General features: G+C 49.7%; 2 protein-coding genes across 2 annotated transcripts; both read right to left on the bottom strand.

Moving 5' to 3' along the window:
- Positions 1 to 4,862: 4,862 nt before the first annotated feature.
- LOC143187678 (uncharacterized) lies at positions 4,863 to 5,570 on the bottom strand. Its single transcript, XM_076391915.1, has one exon. It carries the CDS (start codon positions 5,568 to 5,570, stop codon positions 4,863 to 4,865), a length of 708 nt encoding a protein of 235 aa, XP_076248030.1.
- Positions 5,571 to 12,887: 7,317 nt separating this feature from the next.
- On the bottom strand, positions 12,888 to 13,448 carry LOC143187680 (uncharacterized). The gene has a single exon (XM_076391916.1). The coding sequence runs from the start codon at positions 13,446 to 13,448 to the stop codon at positions 12,888 to 12,890; it is 561 nt and encodes a 186-aa protein (XP_076248031.1).
- Between the last annotated feature and the right edge of the window lie 5,882 nt (positions 13,449 to 19,330).

Below are 19,330 nucleotides of genomic sequence, written 5' to 3' on the forward strand. Positions count from 1 at the left end.
GCCACTACTTCCGCCTGAGAGACTGTTGCCAGCTTTCCTAGCTGGATCACCCTTTTATCTGTTCCTTCTTCATTCGTCCAGGCTGCTCCCGTGATGCCATCCTTTCTTGACCCGTCCGTAAACCGTACCTGATGATAGTCCTTCCAACTATTACCTTTATCTTCCCATTTTGTTCTGCTACCAATCTGTATTTGAAATCTCCTCTGGAACATAAATTTCAGGATCTGGTTATCCTGCCTCATGCTTATTAGCTCCGTGATGTATTCCCTTCTGTTCTCAGTAACGAGCTGTGTCCATAGCTCCTTTCCTTCCAGACCTTCCATGTTATCAGTCTGTGTGCTGTTTTCATAGGAATTGATTTAATTTTAATATCCAGGGGTTCCATCCCTGTTACTATTTCTGCTGCCCTTGTTGGCGTTGCACTCAGTGTTCCTAATACCCTTTTTAGCGCTAGGCCCTGCAATCCGTCCAGCCTTTCCTTCACTGTTCGCATGTTGGGCGCTTCCCACCATGCTATACTTCCAAATGTCAGTCTAGGGAGTACAATTGCCTCATATAGCCATTTCGTTGTTTGTGTTGTGAGTCCCCATGTGGGTCCTACCACCCTTCCCGACATTGCCAGGTTAGCATTAGCCTTGTTTATTTGTTTGAAAACATGCTTTCTTCATGTTAGCCTATCGTTTAGCCAAATTCCCAGATATTTTACCTCTCTACTGAATTCCAGTACCTGACCTTTGTATTTCAGATCCGTGATAACCGACCTGTTTATTTTTCTTGTAAAGAGTATTGTTTCCATTTTTGTAGCACTTACCGACAGCCCTGTTTTGTCGCACCATTCCTCTAGCACTAGTAGCGCCTTTTTTGCCTTATATACCGCTATTGCCTCATTCCTTCCCGTTGCTAGGAAGGTTACATCGTCAGCATACGCTAGTACTAGTACACCACTCTTTTCCAGATCGTGTAGGAGTTTGTCCACTGCCACACACCATAGAAGGGGTGACAGGATTCGCCCTTGAGGGCAACCTCTATTCACGAAGCCTTTCGTGATTGTTTCTCCTGTTGCTCCTTTCCCGTCGTTGGTGAGAGCTAGTGTGCTCCACCGCCGATAGCCGTCAGGTGGGAAGGAGATAGGATGATTGGGTCCTTGGCCAGGTTTAAGAGTTAGGACTCACCGTGTACTTGACTACTTTTTTATTCAATGTTAATTAGCTCTGGTACTGTCGCGTGTGGTTAGCTGGACAGGCTATACCAAAGTGCGAAGCGTTCCTCGATCGTCTCCACGATCCGCGTTCCTTTTGGAGGCAAAACGGGGGTGGCCGAAGCCGTCACGTTTTGCCGATTCTTGCGAATTTGCTTAGCTCGGCGCGGAGGTATTAAGACTCCGCGATTTCTGCTGCTAAGCGCACGTGTCTTTATACGGGCTACAACACTCCTTTCGAAGTCTGCAATTCCCTGGTGGTTAACATGTTGTTAATCCATCGGATGACATATTCATTTTCACCAAACTCCCTCAGAGAGTTGATTATTAGTTCCGTTGACGTTTGATTAAACGCCCCTTCGATATCCAAGAAGCTTGCGATCGTCAAAAACTTTTTCCTCATGGCATCCTCTATTCCCCCTATCAAGTTATGCAGGGCTACCTCCACTGAGTGTCCTATTCTGAAAGCATGCTGTTTATCATGCAATGGTTTTATTGTCAATGTTACCTCCTTCATATACCTATCCACCAGCCTTTCCAGCATCTTTAATAAGAATGATGTTAGGCTAATGGGCCTGAATGCCTTAGGTACTGCATAGTCCGTGTTCCCTGGTTTAGGGATAAAAATTACCCTAGTCACTTTCCATAATTGTGGTATTATTCCTAATGCGCGAGTGGCTCGCATTATTTTTACTAAAGATTCCTTAATATGAGGCATCGACACCTTTATCATTTTTGGTAGATTCCATCCACCCCTCGTATCTTGTAAGGCAGAAACGATCTTACTGCCCATTCCACTCTTTCTGTTCTAACTATTTTGTTTGCGATCTCCCATCCTGGTCTCTTTTTTTTTTTTTTTTTTTTTTCGTGGAGAAATCCTCGTAGGACACCCCGAACCCCTTGGGGAGGGCTCGGGGTAGTGTCGGACTTTTACCGACTAAAACTCCACGGTGGCCAACCTAAGGCGTTTCGGGGGACACTCGGAACTCCGAAGAACACTTCCAGTACCCCCCTAGCCGTGCCGAAGCGCATCCCGGGAGGGGAGACTCCCCTCCCTTCCCTTGCGGCACATCTAACTTCGATGACATGTAGTGGGCACACTACATGTTGCCGCCCCCCCAGGGTCGCTGTGCAATGGCGACTTGGGCCCCCAACCCAAGCCGCCTGCGACCCCGCAATGACCCGCAGCCAACCAGACCCTCGGGGGCCTGAGGCCCCGTCAGTGGGTCGGGCCGGCGTCGGGCCATTGCTCCTCTTCCCGTGACCCGTGTACTGCGCCGGGGCGGGCGGAGACTTTTGTCTCGCCCGTGGCCCGGATCTGGCTCTTCCCCTGCGGGCGGGATGGGAGTGCCGCTCCCTATCCCGCTCCGCGGCCTCCTTCTGCAACATAACTTGCTCGCAGAAGGAGGCCATTGCTTTCCACGGCCTCTCGCCAGTCACCATAGATGCTACTACGGCTTCCGGCGAGAGGTCGTGTCCCACCCCCTGTCTCAGGACAAGGCGCTCTTCTGCCCACGCTGGGCAGACTTCCAGCGTGTGCTGCGCCGTGTCCCGTTCCTCCCCACAATGGTGGCAGATCGTCGTCGCTTCCCGCCCAATTCGACACAGGTACTCCCCGAAGCAACCGTGCCCGGAGAGCACCTGCGTCATACGGTAGGTGAGTCTACCAAATGCTCTGTCCCGCCACTTATCAAAGTGCGGCAGGACAGCCCCGACGGCCTTCTTAGAGGCCCGGTCAGCTTCGAGCTGCCCGGTCCATACCTCGATCAGTGCACGCGAGGCTAGACGCCTCGCCTCGCGAATCGCCTCTGCCTCTGGCGGCCACCCGCTGTTCCGGACCGCGTGCAGCCTGACGTAAACAGTCCGGTCGTGCTTCGCGAGCAGCTCCAGGGGCGGGAGTCCCGCCAGGGCCGTCGCCGCCTCGTACGAGATGGTGCGGTGTCCCCGAATGCCTCTGATGGCCAGCCGCCGATGTAGGCGCCGCATTATCGCTATGCTGCGTTTGCTGGCCATCAGATTTGGGGCCCAGACAGGGCCCCATAGAGGACTATCGACCGCACCACCCCAACATAGAGGCGGCGAACTCCTTCCGCAGGTCCCCCGAGGTTTGGGAGGAGGCGGCTCAGTACGGCCGCCGCTCTCTCCACCCGGGGGACGAGGCGATCCATATGATCGGCGAAACGCCATTGGCTGTCGAGGGTCAGGCCCAGATATTTCATCTACGCCCTCACCTCGACAAACGACTCACCTACCCTGACCCGCAAGCCGGGCGGGGGCTCCCCACGATGTGGCCGGTCATAAAACCATATAGCCTCACATTTGTGGGGAGCGACCTGTAAGCCCAGCTCACGGATCGACGCGGCGACGACTGCCACCGCCATCTCCGCTAAGCGGATGGCCCTCCCAAAGGCCCCCCCCCCCGACCAGAACTAACATGTCGTCCGCATAACACGCCAGGAACACCGCACACGACCCTACGCCTCCTTCGGTCGCCATCTCGGCCGGTGTACTATATCCACCTGTCACTCAGGTAGGACCGGATAATCCTGCACAGGTACGGGGGCACCCGCATACGTTGCAGGGCGCCCAGTACCTTTCCCCAGGGAAGGGTGTTAAATGCGTTGACGATGTCCAAGGACACCGCCAACGCCACCCCACCCCTGGAGACGGCCTCCTCCAAGAGGGACCTGACGCGCATGATGGCGTCAATGGTCGAAAGTCCCTCCCGAAAGCCAAACTGGCTGGAGGCCAATCCCGGTCCCACCGTCGACAGGTGGCTCGAGAAGCGGGCAGCTATGATTGTCTCAAAAAGCTTTCCCGCCTCGTCGAGCAAGCACACCGGCCTATATGCCGAAGGCGTGTCCGCGGGCCTTCCGTCCTTTCGTAGGAGGACCATCTGCGCCTGTTTCCATACTAGGGGGAATTCCCTCATGCGGAGGCAGCCGCTCAGCAGTCGCACGATCCTCGAGCTCAGGACGCCCATTGCCCGGGCCAATACGCGGCCGGGGACACCATCAGGGCCCGGCGCAACGTTGCGTGACCCGCGACGGCGCAGCGCCCCGGCCAACTCCTCGTGGGTTACCCCCATCTCCATCTCGGACCACTCAACAGGTGGCTCCGAGGTTTCGGAGCGGGTGGTCTCCTGCTCCTGGTCTATGCCGGGAAACAGGGTCTGAACCACCCGCTTCAGGAGTGGGGGCATCCAAGGTCTTCGTTATGGGTGGCGCCCATGCTTGCAACTTACCCATCACTAGTTTATATGGGCGCCCCTACGGATCCCTGTTTAATTCCACGAGGAGTTCCTTCCATGCCCGGGCTTTGGCGTCCCGGATGGCGCGCTGCAGTGTTCTGGGCATCGCGCTATACTCTGCATACAAGCGCGCCACCTGCTCGGGTTCGGTCTGCCGACGTCGGCGAGCGCGGGTATACCGGCGCCGCGAGCGGACGTACGCCACGCGCAACTCGTCCATTTCCCGCGACCACCAGTACTCCGCGCCCGGACGCGAGGGTGGCCCGGCTCTGGGCATGGCGGTGTGTCACACCGCCTTTATAGCCCTGCTGAGCCAGGCCATTTCTCCCTCGACGTCCCCGACCGACCCAGCCGGCGTCTCCGGCCAGGCCACCGCATGAGCGGCCGCCTGCAAGAGGCTGCAATTCAGCCTTTTCATGGACCATCGCGGCGGCGGGCGGGCCCGGTGGCCCCGTGGCTCCGGGGCCCATCACTCCGGGTGGAGGTAACAACGGCGACCCTCACCTCCATTGTTATATAGAGGTGATCGCTGAGGGTCGCCACTTCTGTTGCCACTCTCCACCCAGACACACGCTGCAGGCCTGAGGGGGTTGCCCACATCAGGTCTATGATGGACACCCCATGCCGCCCAACGAACGTGTGTTGCCGACCCCGGTTAACCAACCGAAGGTCCAGCCCGGCCGCCCAATCCATTAGGACCTCGCCCCTACGGCTCGTCCTGGGGCTGCCCCATGCCGTAGCATGGGCATGAAAGTCCCCCAGGACGATTACCGGACGGGGCATGCATCTTCTGATGCACGCTGTCATCCCGCCCAGGTATGCCTCGTAGAAGGCGAGGCCACAGTTGGGCGACACATATCCGCCCACCACCGCGACGTCCGACCATTGGACCACCACGCATCCCTCGACCGTTTCAAGCACGGTTACTGGAGGCGATGCGGGCGGCCATGACCATGTAATCGCCACCGAGCCGCACGGACACCCGACCCAGTCTGGGAGGTCGGGGATATTATACGACTCGGTGACGACAGCCAATCCCACTTTACGCTCCCGCAGGTTGTGAATCAGAAAGTCCTGAGCCCTGCGGGAGCGCCTAAGATTAGCCTGGAGGAGGGTAGCCATTTCTACGCCATTTCCATGGCCTCTTCCAGGCCGTCCTTATTCCCCTTTGTTCCGGGTTGGGGCTTCGCAGAGGGCCCAGCTCCCTTTTGCGGTATCCTCGTCCCTGTCTTTCCTCGTGGTTATTTCGGAGGGCCCCGAGTTGTTCGCCGTAACGGTAGCGGTACCCCCTCTCCGCTCTTTCTGGCTCGCCGTCACTTCGGTGCGGGCTTTGTTACCCCGCCGGCGCTTAGAGGGGGGGGGGGGGGGGGGCACAGCCCGGCCCCCCTAGTCGGTAGCTCTTTTGCCCATCCCGGTGTGGTCATTGCGGCTTATGCGCGGTAGTGGCCCGATCCGCCGTCCCGCGCCTCCGCCCGAAAACCTCAGTCCACGCCGGTTCCCGGCTCACCCCTCTCCCGACCGTTGCCTCGCCCTGAGGCTTCCCTGCCTGTGACCGCGGCATGGCGGTGGCCTTAGGACCACTAATCCGCTCCTCGCCCACCCCATGCGCCGTCGGTGCCCGCCTGTCAGCAACGGGCTTGGGGGAGGGCGTACTCACACCGGGGTTCGTCGTCACCGGTGTCGCTCGTTCGACTGCCCCAGTGGGTCGCTTCTGTCCCTCACCGGCTGAAGCCAGAGCCCTCGCTCTTGCCTCCTTCCTTCTTCTTCTCCTCCGCTGTGTTGGGGTTTCTCCCAACACAGCTTGAGGTTGTGGTATCGTCACCGACGGCGCCGGTGACTTCTACACCCGTGTTGGCCCCTCCCTCTTTTCTGTTGGGAGGGTGCTCTTCTGGGCGAGGAGCACTATCTCCGCCCTCAACCCCCGGAACTTCTCCTCCACCAGCGCCTCCATTTTCGACCACAAGGCATCCACAAGGGAGTCATGGCCCGAGGTCGTTTTAGGTGGGGCGCTGGTGCTTGTCGCTGGGGGCGGCAGCGGAGGGGGAGGCATGAGCTCCTCGTCTCTTAACGTCACCCTCCTTTGGTCCCTGGGGGTTTGAATTCGTTCCTGTCTTCAGGGAAAGACTCCCTTTCCTGGCGCAGCTTCTCTATTTCTGCGCGCATTGTCCGCATTTCCGCCTCCAGCCGGGCATTCTGCTCTTCGAGCGCTTTCTGGCTGGAGGTGGCGACTGTCCGCTGCTGTATTTCTACAGCAGCCACGCTTATAATGCGGGCTGCCATCTTCAGCTTGCGGACAAATGTCCTCTTCAGGTTGCCCGAATTCGACGCAACCCTTTCCACCTCCGACAGCTGCTGGCTGATCATCCCGTCCAAAGAGCCAGTATCCTGCCCTATCATCTCCCCTTTAAGGGAGTCGACAGGGGGCAGGGTATCTTGTTTCTTCTTCTTCCTTTTGTCCTCTCATCCCCCACCCTCGGCAGCCGCTTAGGGCAGTTGCCTTTTGCGACTGCCGGTCGATGCCACGGATCTCAGGGACATCGCGGACCGGTAGGAGGACACGCTGCCTTCGTCGCCGGAGGAAGACTCGGACATCGCCTCCCTGCCCACGTCCCCTGTTTCTCTCTGCCCACTCCCGCCTGCGTAGGCGCTGCTCTAGTTCAGACCCAGGTACTGCCACAGGGTCCAACTGAGCCGCTTGGCGGCGGGCTCGTCTCTGGAGGCACTGTCTTCTGCATTGGCCGCTTCTTCTGCCGCTGCAAGACCTGTCCATTCCGGGTCCGGACATGGGCCTAGAGGAACGAACCCGCTCGACCCACTCCTGTAGCCCCCCATCCGAGGATGAGCTGCCCCCCTGCTCCTTTGTCGCTCTGTCCTTCGCCACAGGGATATTTCCCAGCGACGAGCTGCGCCGTCTGTCCAAGTCGCCTTGCGACTCCCCCTCCATCCCTAATGTTTCTGTGTTTTTATACATTGCGGCAGATATTAATTTCCTCCGGTACGCCCATCATGGGACCCCCACGGCGGTGGGGTACCTCCCCGAGTAAAAGAAGCCCTAAATATGCATGCCAAAACCGAGAAGCGGCTTGTCAGGTGGTCAACCCTATTGGCACCTGGTGACTCTACGAAAAATATTACGGGATAGGCCCGCGCCATATAAGATGCAAAAGGTTTAACGTCACCCCTATCGAGAGCGCGGGTACCCATCCGAAGGGCTCCGTATCCTAACTTCAGGCTAGACGGCGCGACGGTTTGCCCCCGTCTCACGGGGTATGAGGAAATACTGACCAGGTAATCCTCCATACCTGCGCCCAGTTGAGCTCGCTTCAACACCGACATAGGCTCCAGTCAGTACCTGGAGAGCGGTTTTTCCACGTTTTGCATGCGGCTTCAGGCGACCTTTGCCATAATTTCAGGACTTACTGTTACGCATCTTCCACCGCAGAGGCTAGGTACAGACTTCACCCAGGTACCCCGGTCGGGGGGCAAAGACCTAACCCATTTTTTTTTTTTTTAACGTGGAGAAATGCCTAACGCACACCCCGGGGTGGGGGGATCCCGGGGTAGTGTGGGGCTTGCACCCACTAAAACTCCACGGTGGCCATCTTCAGCGCATGAGGGGGACTCCGGGAACTCTTTCGAACACTACCGGAGCCCCCCGCGCTACCTCCGCCGCTACCTACGGTTCAGCCAGCTATCAAAGCTGGGCAGGACCGTCCCTACCGCCCGCTGTCGGTCGGTGCCGCTCCGCTGGAGCTGACGGGCTAAGACCTTTTTTTTTTTTTTTTAAATTTAATCCGCACAACCGCCCCTCCCCGTCAACGAAGACATATGCTTCTTCCACTACATTGGTGATTGAAGCATACACTCCTGGCAAAACGCCTGACGGGGCCTAAGAAAAGGTCCGGGTTTCATGGACCTACAATAGTCCAGGCTCTGGTCTTATCCTAACTATCCCTCCCTCTTGCGACCCAAGATTTACAATTACATCCTAAAAGGCATATATTTTTTTAATAGCCTAATCAAAAATCAAACCTTTAACTAAACTTTATCTTGGGTAGATAAACTATATAAAAACACCTAACTACACTACCTAAGTATACCGACAACACACAAACCACGATCACAATATATACAGCCGCAAAACGCATCCAAACAAGCGTATCACACATATAACCCGTACAAATCCACAAATCTAACCTTACTCACTCTTTTTCAAGGTCAACATCCACTTCTAACACGCACGCAGGTATGAATCTCGCATACGTACCTCATACAAAACCACTAATTTAAACTTTCTTTTTCAGGGTCAACTTACACTCCAGCGGCAAACAGTCTCTGGTAAGTATCACACACGTACCTCATATCCATACACTAATCTACACTTTATTTTTCAGGGTCAGCGACCACTTCCAGGCAACACGTAGGGTGAGTACATCCCACACACACCTCATTATAAACCACTCATACAACCTTTCTTTTCCAGAGACGAACTTACACTCCAGCGGCAGCACGCATCCAGGTACCAAAACAAACACATCTTTTGCACCATGAAATAAAATAAATAAATAACACAATTTTGCAAAGCGTAATTATTTATCACCAATAGTGTTGGAATCGCTTAAAATAAGAGATCCAACGGAGGTCCGGATAAGGTGAGAGTGAGGGTATTTGAAAGAAGCAGATACACAATTTTAATCTTTGTCGGCCCTGAAAAGGGCTTGTAAACGACGTTTATTAAAATTTTCGTTTCGGGGCTGGGTGCTGCTCCGGTCCTCGGCGGCTCCTGTGGTCGGCGGTGGATCGGAGGGCCCTGGCTGGTGGTGGCGACGCCTTTACTCCCCTTAGCGACGTTGGCGTCTGAAAAAGAGAAATAGCGGCGGAACCGCGGCGGTAAGCGAGAGTGGAAGTCTAGCTATACCGAAGATTCCCGACTCCAGGCTTCGCTCACGAGTCTATGTGGAGGGGATAGCAATACCTTGCCTGTAACGCAAAGGTAATGCAGTGGACTGTATTATCGACTCTTCTTCTGATGCGAAGAAGAGGTCGATGAGCGAGTGGCTTGAGAAGAGGAGGGACCTCTTCTCTTCGCCTTGCACCTTTTAGAAAGGTTCGTTTCGTACGAATCCAAAGAACTTAGGGATTCGTGAGCGGAGGGACACGCTATAACCAGCGAATTGCTAGTCCTGGAGGCTGAGGACGGCTAGAGGCTCCGCGACTCCGTTCACCTCACCGTGTGCTTCTATTCGTCACACGGGGGTTGCTTCTAAACAGGGTGGCAGAGCACGAGTAACGCAGAGGTGATAGGCACGTACGTTATCTCTCTCTGTTGTAACCCGTCTCTCAGGGATCCAACAGGCAGCGGCCTTTGTTGCTCCGAGACGAAAACGAGACTCAGAGAATCAGGGCAGGCCCCGATTCCAAGAGTGCAAATCTCGTTCAATTGTCCCCTAAGACAAACCAGGTGCTCGGTCGTACGTAGTATACGTACGATTCGATCAGACCAGAATCCTAGTTTGTCGGCGACAATGTTTCAGCTTTTGAGAGCTGAAGAGAGAGTGAGATTTCAAGTGTCTGGTAACCAAACTACTTGGAATCTGAAAACTGGCTAGCTGAGATACGCTTGACGAACGGTCGCACTGACTGTTGCAAGCTTGGTTGTCGTTAGACGACTGGGACGAGAGCCGCGCGTGTCTCCGCGAAGCGGAAGACGTGCTAAATTTTACCACTACGCGGCGCTCACTAATTATCTTTTATTTCGTGCTAATGTAGTACGATGTACTCTCTCTCTCCTTCAGGTTCCGATGTCCCCACTCGACATCGAGCCTGGAGTTCAAAACCGTTGCTCGACAACGCTTGCTTTGTTTGAACTTCAATTTTGACGATAAAAACAAGTCATACGACAGCTGATCGTGTTTTGCTGCTAGGACAACGGATGCTCCAACCGAAGGCAACCTTCGGTCGGTCACGTATACCAACAAATTACGAATCTCGCGGACGAGCCAAATGCCCGTTATATAACCGCTTTTTAAACAAATAGGTAATCAAAGTTTTTCCTCTGTAATTCTCTTTCATACTCTTCCTTATCTTTCATCACCAACGTACAGAATTCTTTAAAGATATCCCATTTTCCTGGGTCTTCACAAATACATTTTCCTATATCTACAGGCTCTGCGGGTACCCCTAGCCTCGCCCAGGTATTCGCTCTTTGCTCGCGCCATCTGTCACACCGGAAGGTCGTATGCCAAGGATCATAGACGACGCCACAGCCAAACCAACAGAGCTCATCTTCAGCCCGGTTTATCTTCTTGAGGTAGGTCTTAAAACATCCATGTTCCGAAAGGGCCTGAACCATATGATAATTAGTCACACACTTTGTTGGTCTAGAGGTCCACCTCTTAATGTCCGGAATCCACAGGAACGTCCACCGTCCCGACTTCGAATTTAACCATTCGCTTTGCCAGTGCGTATACGTCGAGTCTTTAATTTTCTTTTTATAGTTCTTCTCGGCTTGCTCATCCACTAAATCACCAAACCTTTCACGTTTTTTACCAAATTTCAGGTTCTCCAAGAAAATAAGGATCCTTTCTTTTATCTTCAAATACAAAGGAGGTATACCCGCGAGCACGCATAACGTATCTGCCGCAACAGTGCGATAAGCGCACACAACTCTATTTAGCGCCATCTTTTGCGCATTTTTAATCACGATAAAATTCTTATACCTAGCGGCTGCCTCACACCAAATCGGAGCTCCATACAAAAGTACCGCCTCACAAATAAAATAGTACGCTCTCCTACTCTTCTGGGAGGGTCCAGCGATATTGTACATAAGTCTACTGTGATCCGCCATTAGTCTCACACCTTTCTTGGACGCATGCGTCAATTGCTCACAGTACGTTCTCCTTGAATCAATGACAAGGCCCAGATACTTAAGCGATTTCTTGGGCAATATCTCATACTCATCCACACATATTCTGACGTCATTAGAGATCCTTTTTGCATTTAAAAATATAAATTCGGTTTTCTCGCGGGCAAGCTTGAGACCCGAATCACTCGCCCAATTCACAATAGTACCGATAACGTCGCTCGCTTTACGCATTAAACTATGTATATTAGAGTCGTATATAAGGACCGCCAAGTCGTCTACATATTCGAGTATCTTACACCCTTTGGGAACTTGGATACCTAAAACCTCATCGTATAAGAGATTCCAAATAATAGGTCCAAGAACTGAACCTTGCGGGACACCCGCATATACACCAAGGTCTATATTCTCACCATCAAGGCCACAACTGTAAACAATTCTTCTATGTGAGAAGTAACCTTTCAAAATACGTCTTAAATAAAAGGGAAATTTTCTTTCCCTCAAAACTTGTGCGATATTTGACCACCTCACGGTATTGAATGCATTACGAACGTCAAGGGTGACCAGTGCCGCAAACGCGTTTTTCAAAATAGCTGTTTCAGCAAAAACCTTCACCTCATAAAGGGCATGTGTGGTACTTCTACCCGGACGGGCACCAAACTGGTTCATTGCAAATCCTGAGGTCCCGACATGTTCTAAAATCCTGTGCTTAAGTACGTATTCAAAAAGCTTGATTCCAGCTTCTATAACACTCAAAGGCCTATACGCCTGTGGGGTGCTGGGATCCTTGCTCTCTTTTTTAAGGAAAACCACACGGGAAACAGTCCAAGATATCGGCAGACTGCCCCTATCCAAAAAGGCATTAAACGAACTCGCCATCCTTAACGGATCTAAATTTGCAATACCCTTAATGACTAACGGTGGGATCCCGTCGAGTCCAGGGGCTTTCCTCGGTTTTATCTTTTTAGCGGCAAGTACGACTTCTTCACCTGACACATCAACGAAACCCACATCCATAGCCCCAACATCACAGGGATCTTCGGAGAGCTCGGATGCCGGGACCGGCATATCATACCCGTCAGGTTTCGTGACAAAAAGCTCCTCGAGAACCGATCTTGCAAAACCGTACGAGAGCTGAGGAGGAGGACTTCTACTCTTAATATACTTAGTGACGATCTTATAAGGCCTGCCCCATAAATCAGCATCAACAGAGGCACACACTTCTTTCCACAAGCTAGCCTTGCTATCCAAGATAGCTATGCACAATTTTCTTCTAGCTCTCAATAACTGAACACGCAGTTCGTCTTGGTTCACATCACAGCGCCTAGTGGCCTCCTGGAACTTACGTCTCGCTCTGTTGGACTGTCTTCTCAGCGAGGAAATATCAGGTGTCCACCAAGGGTTCTGTTTCTTACCCAACTTCGGGGCCATGCCAACTCTACGCATGGACGCATCGCAAACAAGACTCATAGTCCTGAGATATTCATTTTGAGTCGAGATATCCATTGCTCTAGTCACAGGCAAGTGTTCTACACACCCAAAGTAGGCACTCCTCATAGTCTCGACGTTTATGGTTTTCACGTTCCAGGCACAAACTTTGCCGCACCACGAAAACAGTGAAACAAGTATAAATGGTCAGAGCCGGACTCGACACCTAAAACTCTGCTAGAAGTAATCGCCTCACATGTCAACCTATCTGCACAGGCAAAGTCAATTTTGGGCATTTTGGAGCCTTTCTTAAAAGTAAAACCACCCTGGGTAGTAATAGGGTGCAACTTGCATGCCCATAGGGTCTCACACAACGCTGCTCCTCGCTCATCCAGCACACGAGCACCCCACGCTGAGGACTTACAATTAAAGTCGCCCATAATTATAATACGATGACCAATATCACTGGTTGCCTCGTGAAGGTCATACAAAAACTTATTAAAAGCCTCCTTAGAGGAATTCGGTGAAATATAGGCACAGCCAACCACAAGCTCACCAATAGAAGCAAGCACCAGGCCGTCCGTAATAACCGTAAGATTCGCATTAGGTCTAATACCATTTATATTCGTAAACCATAAGGCCACATTAAGCCTGTGGTCAACGATCCAATCGCCCGGATTACACAAGGGCTCTTTGTATTGCGACCACATCTGCTCTCAACTCCATAGCCGTCTGTGCCAGTAAATCATGGGCAAGACGACAATGGTTCACATTAATTTGTAGCAACCTCAAGCACGCGAACTTAGTATAGTTCTCCTAATCTCCTCTTTATATTGTGGGCAGCTGATGGCACCAGCAACGTGCTCACACCTATTCTCAGGGCAACCCTTACTGACGCACAAAACACACCGAGCTGGGGCACCTCACTCTTTTATATTGTGTCCAGTCTGGCCACACTTCCTGCACAGTTCCTTACCTGCCAACACGGCACGGCAGTTATAAGACAAGTGCCCAAAGTTATGGCACCTATAACAACGTTGTATGTTAGGAACTCTTCTAATCCTAGCTATCACATACCCCATACGTACACGGTCACCGTCGTTAATGCCAGACGCATATCTGGCGGCGACCTCCACAATCGCAGACCTAGTGCCTGCATATGCGTTTCTTATATGACGCAAAAGGACGCTACTCCTATCCTCAATACGATAATGTCTTATAAAATCTTCAATTATCACATCCTGAGGCGTGATCGGATCGAGATCCATAATTTCAAAAACCGCCTTAGGTCGCAATGTACGCGAGGAACAGCTGTTACCCATCGCCTCTTGAATCAGGTTACGAATACCATCAGCACTCTGTTCTTCAGTGACCTCAATCAGCAAGTCACCAGACCTAGCCTTCCTAACTGATTTAATATTGCATAGCTTATCACCAGTATTTAGCGCAATGTCACGGAATAAATCCGCAAAGGATTTGCCTTCGACTTTCCTCACCAACACGGCGTCGGTTCTCGGGCGATTTTTCTTCTTGACCTTTGCAGTCACCTTACGCCGTTTGTCATTTTTGATACCGTCATCACAGGTGTCGCTTCTAGTGTTTCCAGCCGGACGATACTCAGACTCGGTCTCCGTGTCGGTGGTCACAGCGGGAACCACACTCTTCCTAGCGGACCTTTCCTTATTATACCTCACCTTTACCCAAACTCCTTCAGAGTCGCAATCCTTACCCATACTCCCTTCCTCAGTTCCTTTTCCTATCATCCCAGTATTCCTTTCCTGTCCATCAGTTCCTAGGTCCGTAGAAGAACCAAGGGTGTCCTTAAAATCGTACCCGGAGTACTCACAAACTTTTTTAATTTTTGCTTCCTGGGGAGGGGAGCGGAACTTCCTCTTACCTTTCGTAGGGATGTCGGTATCTTGACTTTTACCTAAGTGCATGTTACTTCTTTTATCGTTTTATCTCCTATTGTCGTCAATTACTTTTATCCGCTGTTTAATCGTTTTAACCTCCTTAATTTTAATCTTTTTATCTTCACTTTTATCGGTCACATCAGCAACCTTTTCGTTTTTATTCCGGAAAGTTTTATCCGCATCCCTAGAAATAGGGACTTTTATATCGGATGCATGATCGCTATCCCACTGGATTATTTTTCTTTTAAATTCTTCCAGGTCTCTCTTTAACTTGTTTATTTCGTCATTCCTTGTATCTAACTCCTTTTTAACATTTGTCAGCTCATTTCTAAACTGTACAATCTCGTGCGTTCTGTTTTCACAGTCAGCTTTCCATTTCGCTCTCTCTTATGAAAGAATCCTTCTCTGTCTTTCTAGCCGCTTACAGGTATTTCTTAGTTCCGAGATCTGTGTTTGAATATTATTATCGTCCTCTTCTTTAAAGGCCTTAATATTAGCGATTGCGTTCTTTGCAAGCACCCACAAATTGGTGTTTTTTCTACACAAATCTTTAACCTCTTGCTTAACGTTGCTGTTACCAATGATTTCATCCTCAAATTTATGCGTGTTTAGCATCGCCTTTGATATACCATCGCAGGCTTTTACGATGCTATCACGCATCCCAGACTTATCCGGTTCAGGTTTACCAGGACTCCTCTTCACATGATCAGAGGTACGAGGCTCCAGGATTTTACCACTCCTAGGTGTACCAACATGGGTTTGAACTCTTGACTTTCCAGACGAAGGACTTTCTTTCTTAGAGGTCATAGACACTCTGCGCGAAATAGTAATATCCGGCAAGGAGGCGTGACGTTCACGTTTCTGAGGGTATTCGCTCTCACGAACATTGCTAGGGCCAGGCACAAAAAGTGCGCTGCCATCGCTATCAGCACCACTAACCTCATCACAAGACTCTTCCTGTTCTTTTTTTACTTTCACCTTACGTGATACCATCGAAACCGGGCTAAGTGAAACCGGACTAGATTGTTGTTTCAACAGCTCTACGAGGTTTTTACCACCATACTTAAGGATAATATCCATATTCACATCCGAAGAGGAACCTTTATGCTCAACCGCAGTATCAACTTCAGAGGAAACATGGGCAGTCGTTTTACTCATGTCAGAACCCATACTGTCACGGAATTCGGAAACTCCAGGTTCACTACTCCTACTATCGATACGCTCATCAGCGCTCACACTTATTTCGGCTGTCGCAACATTGGTAGCAGCGCCCCGCCTGTACAGGCTACTGCCCCCAGCTTGCAAACTGTCGCACGCGTCACTGAGCACGCGTGTGCCCGGGCGATCCTCCGGCAGCGGCTCTTGTCCTTTTTTCCTTGGGTCGTCTTCCATCATCGCTTTCCATTGCTGGTGGAAGCAGCCCAAGAAAAACTCCTCACTCCTCAAGGTGTGTGTCAGTGTGTATGTGTTTGTGCGTGTGTAAGTATGTGTGTGTGAAAACATCGGTCCCTTAAACTGGGGACCCGCAGCCACAGGCGGCTGCGGGCCACCCAGGCGGGGGCAGATGTATGCAAATGATGTGTATCTGTGTGTGCAGCGCGCGGGTGAAAAGTGTGAGTGCAATGAGAAAAATGTATGAATGTGTATGTGTGAGTGTGTGTGTGTGTGTGTATGCGCGCGTGTGAGAAAAGTAGCAGGCTCACAAACCGGGCTCTTTTACGCCATCCCGGCCTTGCAGCCTTCGGCACCCGCTAAGGACCTTAGCTTTAGGCGTTTACCCCTCACTCCGTTCGCTTTCTGTTGCAGGTATCACCGACCAGAGGACCAGGACCAGGACCCACAGGACCCAAGACCAGGACCAGGACCCGTAGGACCCAGCCCAGGACCAGGACCCAAAGGACCCAGGACCAGGACCACCAGCCGGATGACCAACAACAGAAACCCAGAGGCACCACGAGGAGGTGGAGCGAGAGGATTTGTCTACTACGCTTTTCGTCCACTTTCACTGCTTTACGCCTTTTAGGGTGATCCAGATTTTCTCCCTACTCCAAAAAATTCGGACTTAGTCTACAAACTCAGACTAAGGCCGACTCCCCACTCCAAAAAATTTGAAGATAGATTATTTTTCTTCAAATTTGAAACTTGAGCTTCGAGAAGTAGTATCGAACCGAATCACTTCCAAATCGTTCTGACTCGCTCTTTTTCGAATTCTCGCGATCATCCTCATCCAGTCTCCCCTTCCCTTGGGTCTCTCAAATTCTATTGGGTCTCCTCGGGAAGGGGGAGAGTCACATGGTCGTTTTGAACTCGTGCATTGGCCTTGTGGCCGGTCGTTCGCCTCCTCCGTTCGTTGCTTTGACTTTGTTTGCTCGCTCGAGTACGTTACCCCCCTTTTTTGTTCATGTATGTGACTTCAAGTATCTACTTTTGGTTTGATATGCTTCTCGAAACTTCCAAGTTCATTCGAATTTCTACCCGTTTTAACTTATTTCTATATCTGTATAAATCAATTTTTGTATTCTTTATATCTTCTACTTTTAGCTCCTCCACTCTCATATGCTATATCGAACCTTTACGCACTCATTTTCATGCGGCAGCCTTTTATCCACGTTTTTTTGAGCCAATTTTAGCTTTTTATACTTATATGCACGTTGTATTTTTATTTATTTAAATAAAAATTTTTTCTTAGTCTTATCAGATTCTTTAGACCTCACTCTCTGATATCCCGTTTTCAGAAATTGTCTACCTATTTCGGTTTTCCCGCAAAACTGACTTTTCGGTTTTCTGAAAACCTTATTTGTGGTTCTATCCGCTTAAAACTTTGTACTTACGTAGATTTCGCAATTCCTTATCTCTTTTGTCCTTAGTGTTTTTCCTCTAAGTGCCCCCATTTTTCCGCAAAAATGGTTTAAAAAATTTTTGGAAATCTATTTTTCGCCCTATCTTTCCGAAACTTGGTACAGTTGTTTTGTACCCTATTTCTGACCTTTTTTGTTCTTTGTATTTTTTCTCTCCGGCTTCTAGTTTTCGAGATATTTCATTTTTCTATCCAAATTTTCTTCCTTTAGGTTTTTTAATGCACCTGTCCCTATCCTGCCCTTGTGCTAGACTCGATTCCGTTTAGCTGTTTTTTCGAAAAAATTTTTCTAATTTGCAGTGTTTTATGCCTACCGTTATTTTTAATATTATTTTTAAGTCTCATTTTTCCAGACCTAACTCAGACCGACTTTAATTCCTCGCTTATCTTTTCATAAAATTTAATATTTGATTATTTTATCCAAACCTAACCCAGACCAGATTCTATTCCTGATTTCAATATTTAATTTCTCTTCCTTTCATGAATTTTAATTTAATTTAAACTTTAATATTTGATTATTTAATTCAAAACTTTTATTCAAACCTAACCCAGACCAACTTCAAATCCTAAGTTAAATATTTGATTTCTCTTATCATTTTCTCTCTAAGTTTATTTTATTTCGGTTTTATTTTTAAAAAACTGATTTATAAACTATAATTTGTTTTTTATTTAACCGAAAATTATCCAGATCCAAATGGTCTTTAGTTGCCTGCTTTTCTAATACCTTCTTCTATATGAGAAAAATTTTATGAAATTCTCGATTTATCCTATGTATCCCTATCTATTATTTATTCCTGGCTGTCTCTTACTTGGCCGTTACTCGTAGGTACGTATTGTTTTAGCGTCCTTTTCTAATCGTAGTTGGGACATCTCCCGTCCTTCTCTCTCCTGTAAGTATTTTTTAGTTTTTTGATTTTATTCCCTTAATTTGACTATTCCTTATCTGATGTCGTGTTTGGATTTTTTCGGAAAATTTTTTCCTACTAAAACCCTCTTTTAATTCTTATTTGACTCTAATTTTAAGGTTCACATGCATAATATAAACTGCTGTCCGCATAGAAATGTCACGTTTACAAAAAGGTCGATAGATTTCACTCCAAATTTCGCGTTTTCTTCGATTTTTTTGTCCGCCACGTGTTTCTATTCTAGCCGCCATCTTGTCGGTAAGCAATATGCCGCCAGTACATTGCGCCTGTCGGTAACATTATTCCCTACAGTTACGTATGGCGGGTCCACGTTTGCTAGGCGCGAATTTTCTCTGTATTTAAAAATCTTTGTACGAATAGGTCCGTTCTCACGCTATGTATGATTTTATGTTAATTATTCTAGTCGCTAATTAATTTAAATTTAAATTTTTTGTTACTTTCTAACTTATACTATACGATTTTTAACTCTAATCTAATGTGTGTGCTGGCTATATCTTGAAATTTCCTTACTTTTAACAAATATACATTTGTTCCTTATTTCTATATTTTTTAAATTTCTTTTTACGTAGACTTTATCTCATATTTCCGCTTACTTTTGCAGGTTTCCACGATGACGATCCAGTGGTGTCGCTACATTTGCGAAATTTGCGAAGGCGTTCCAGGCTCGTTTCTCCTCGATTATTTTGTCCATGACGATTTCTATTTTAAGCTGCTCTTCCTTGATCCCCAGAGCCTCTCTCAGGATTCTTCTTTCAGCTTGCCACTCCTCGCAGTCTATCAGGGTATGTTCCGGCGTGTCTCTCACCCCTTGGTGGTACCAGCAGTCGTCACTGGTGGCTTTACCAATTCTTTTCCTAAAAGAATTAAAAATGCCGTGTCCTGTTAGTTCCTGTGAC

The sequence above is a fragment of the Calliopsis andreniformis genome, unplaced genomic scaffold, assembly GCF_051401765.1.
Source record: "Calliopsis andreniformis isolate RMS-2024a unplaced genomic scaffold, iyCalAndr_principal scaffold0133, whole genome shotgun sequence".
NCBI classification, from domain to species: Eukaryota; Metazoa; Arthropoda; class Insecta; order Hymenoptera; family Andrenidae; genus Calliopsis; species Calliopsis andreniformis.

Bases quoted from the DNA above. Each gene is read 5' to 3' on its own strand.
- LOC143187678 (XM_076391915.1), bottom strand. From the start codon at position 5,570: ATGGCTACCCTCCTCCAGGCTAATCTTAGGCGCTCCCGCAGGGCTCAG.
- LOC143187680 (XM_076391916.1), bottom strand. From the start codon at position 13,448: ATGTGGTCGCAATACAAAGAGCCCTTGTGTAATCCGGGCGATTGGATC.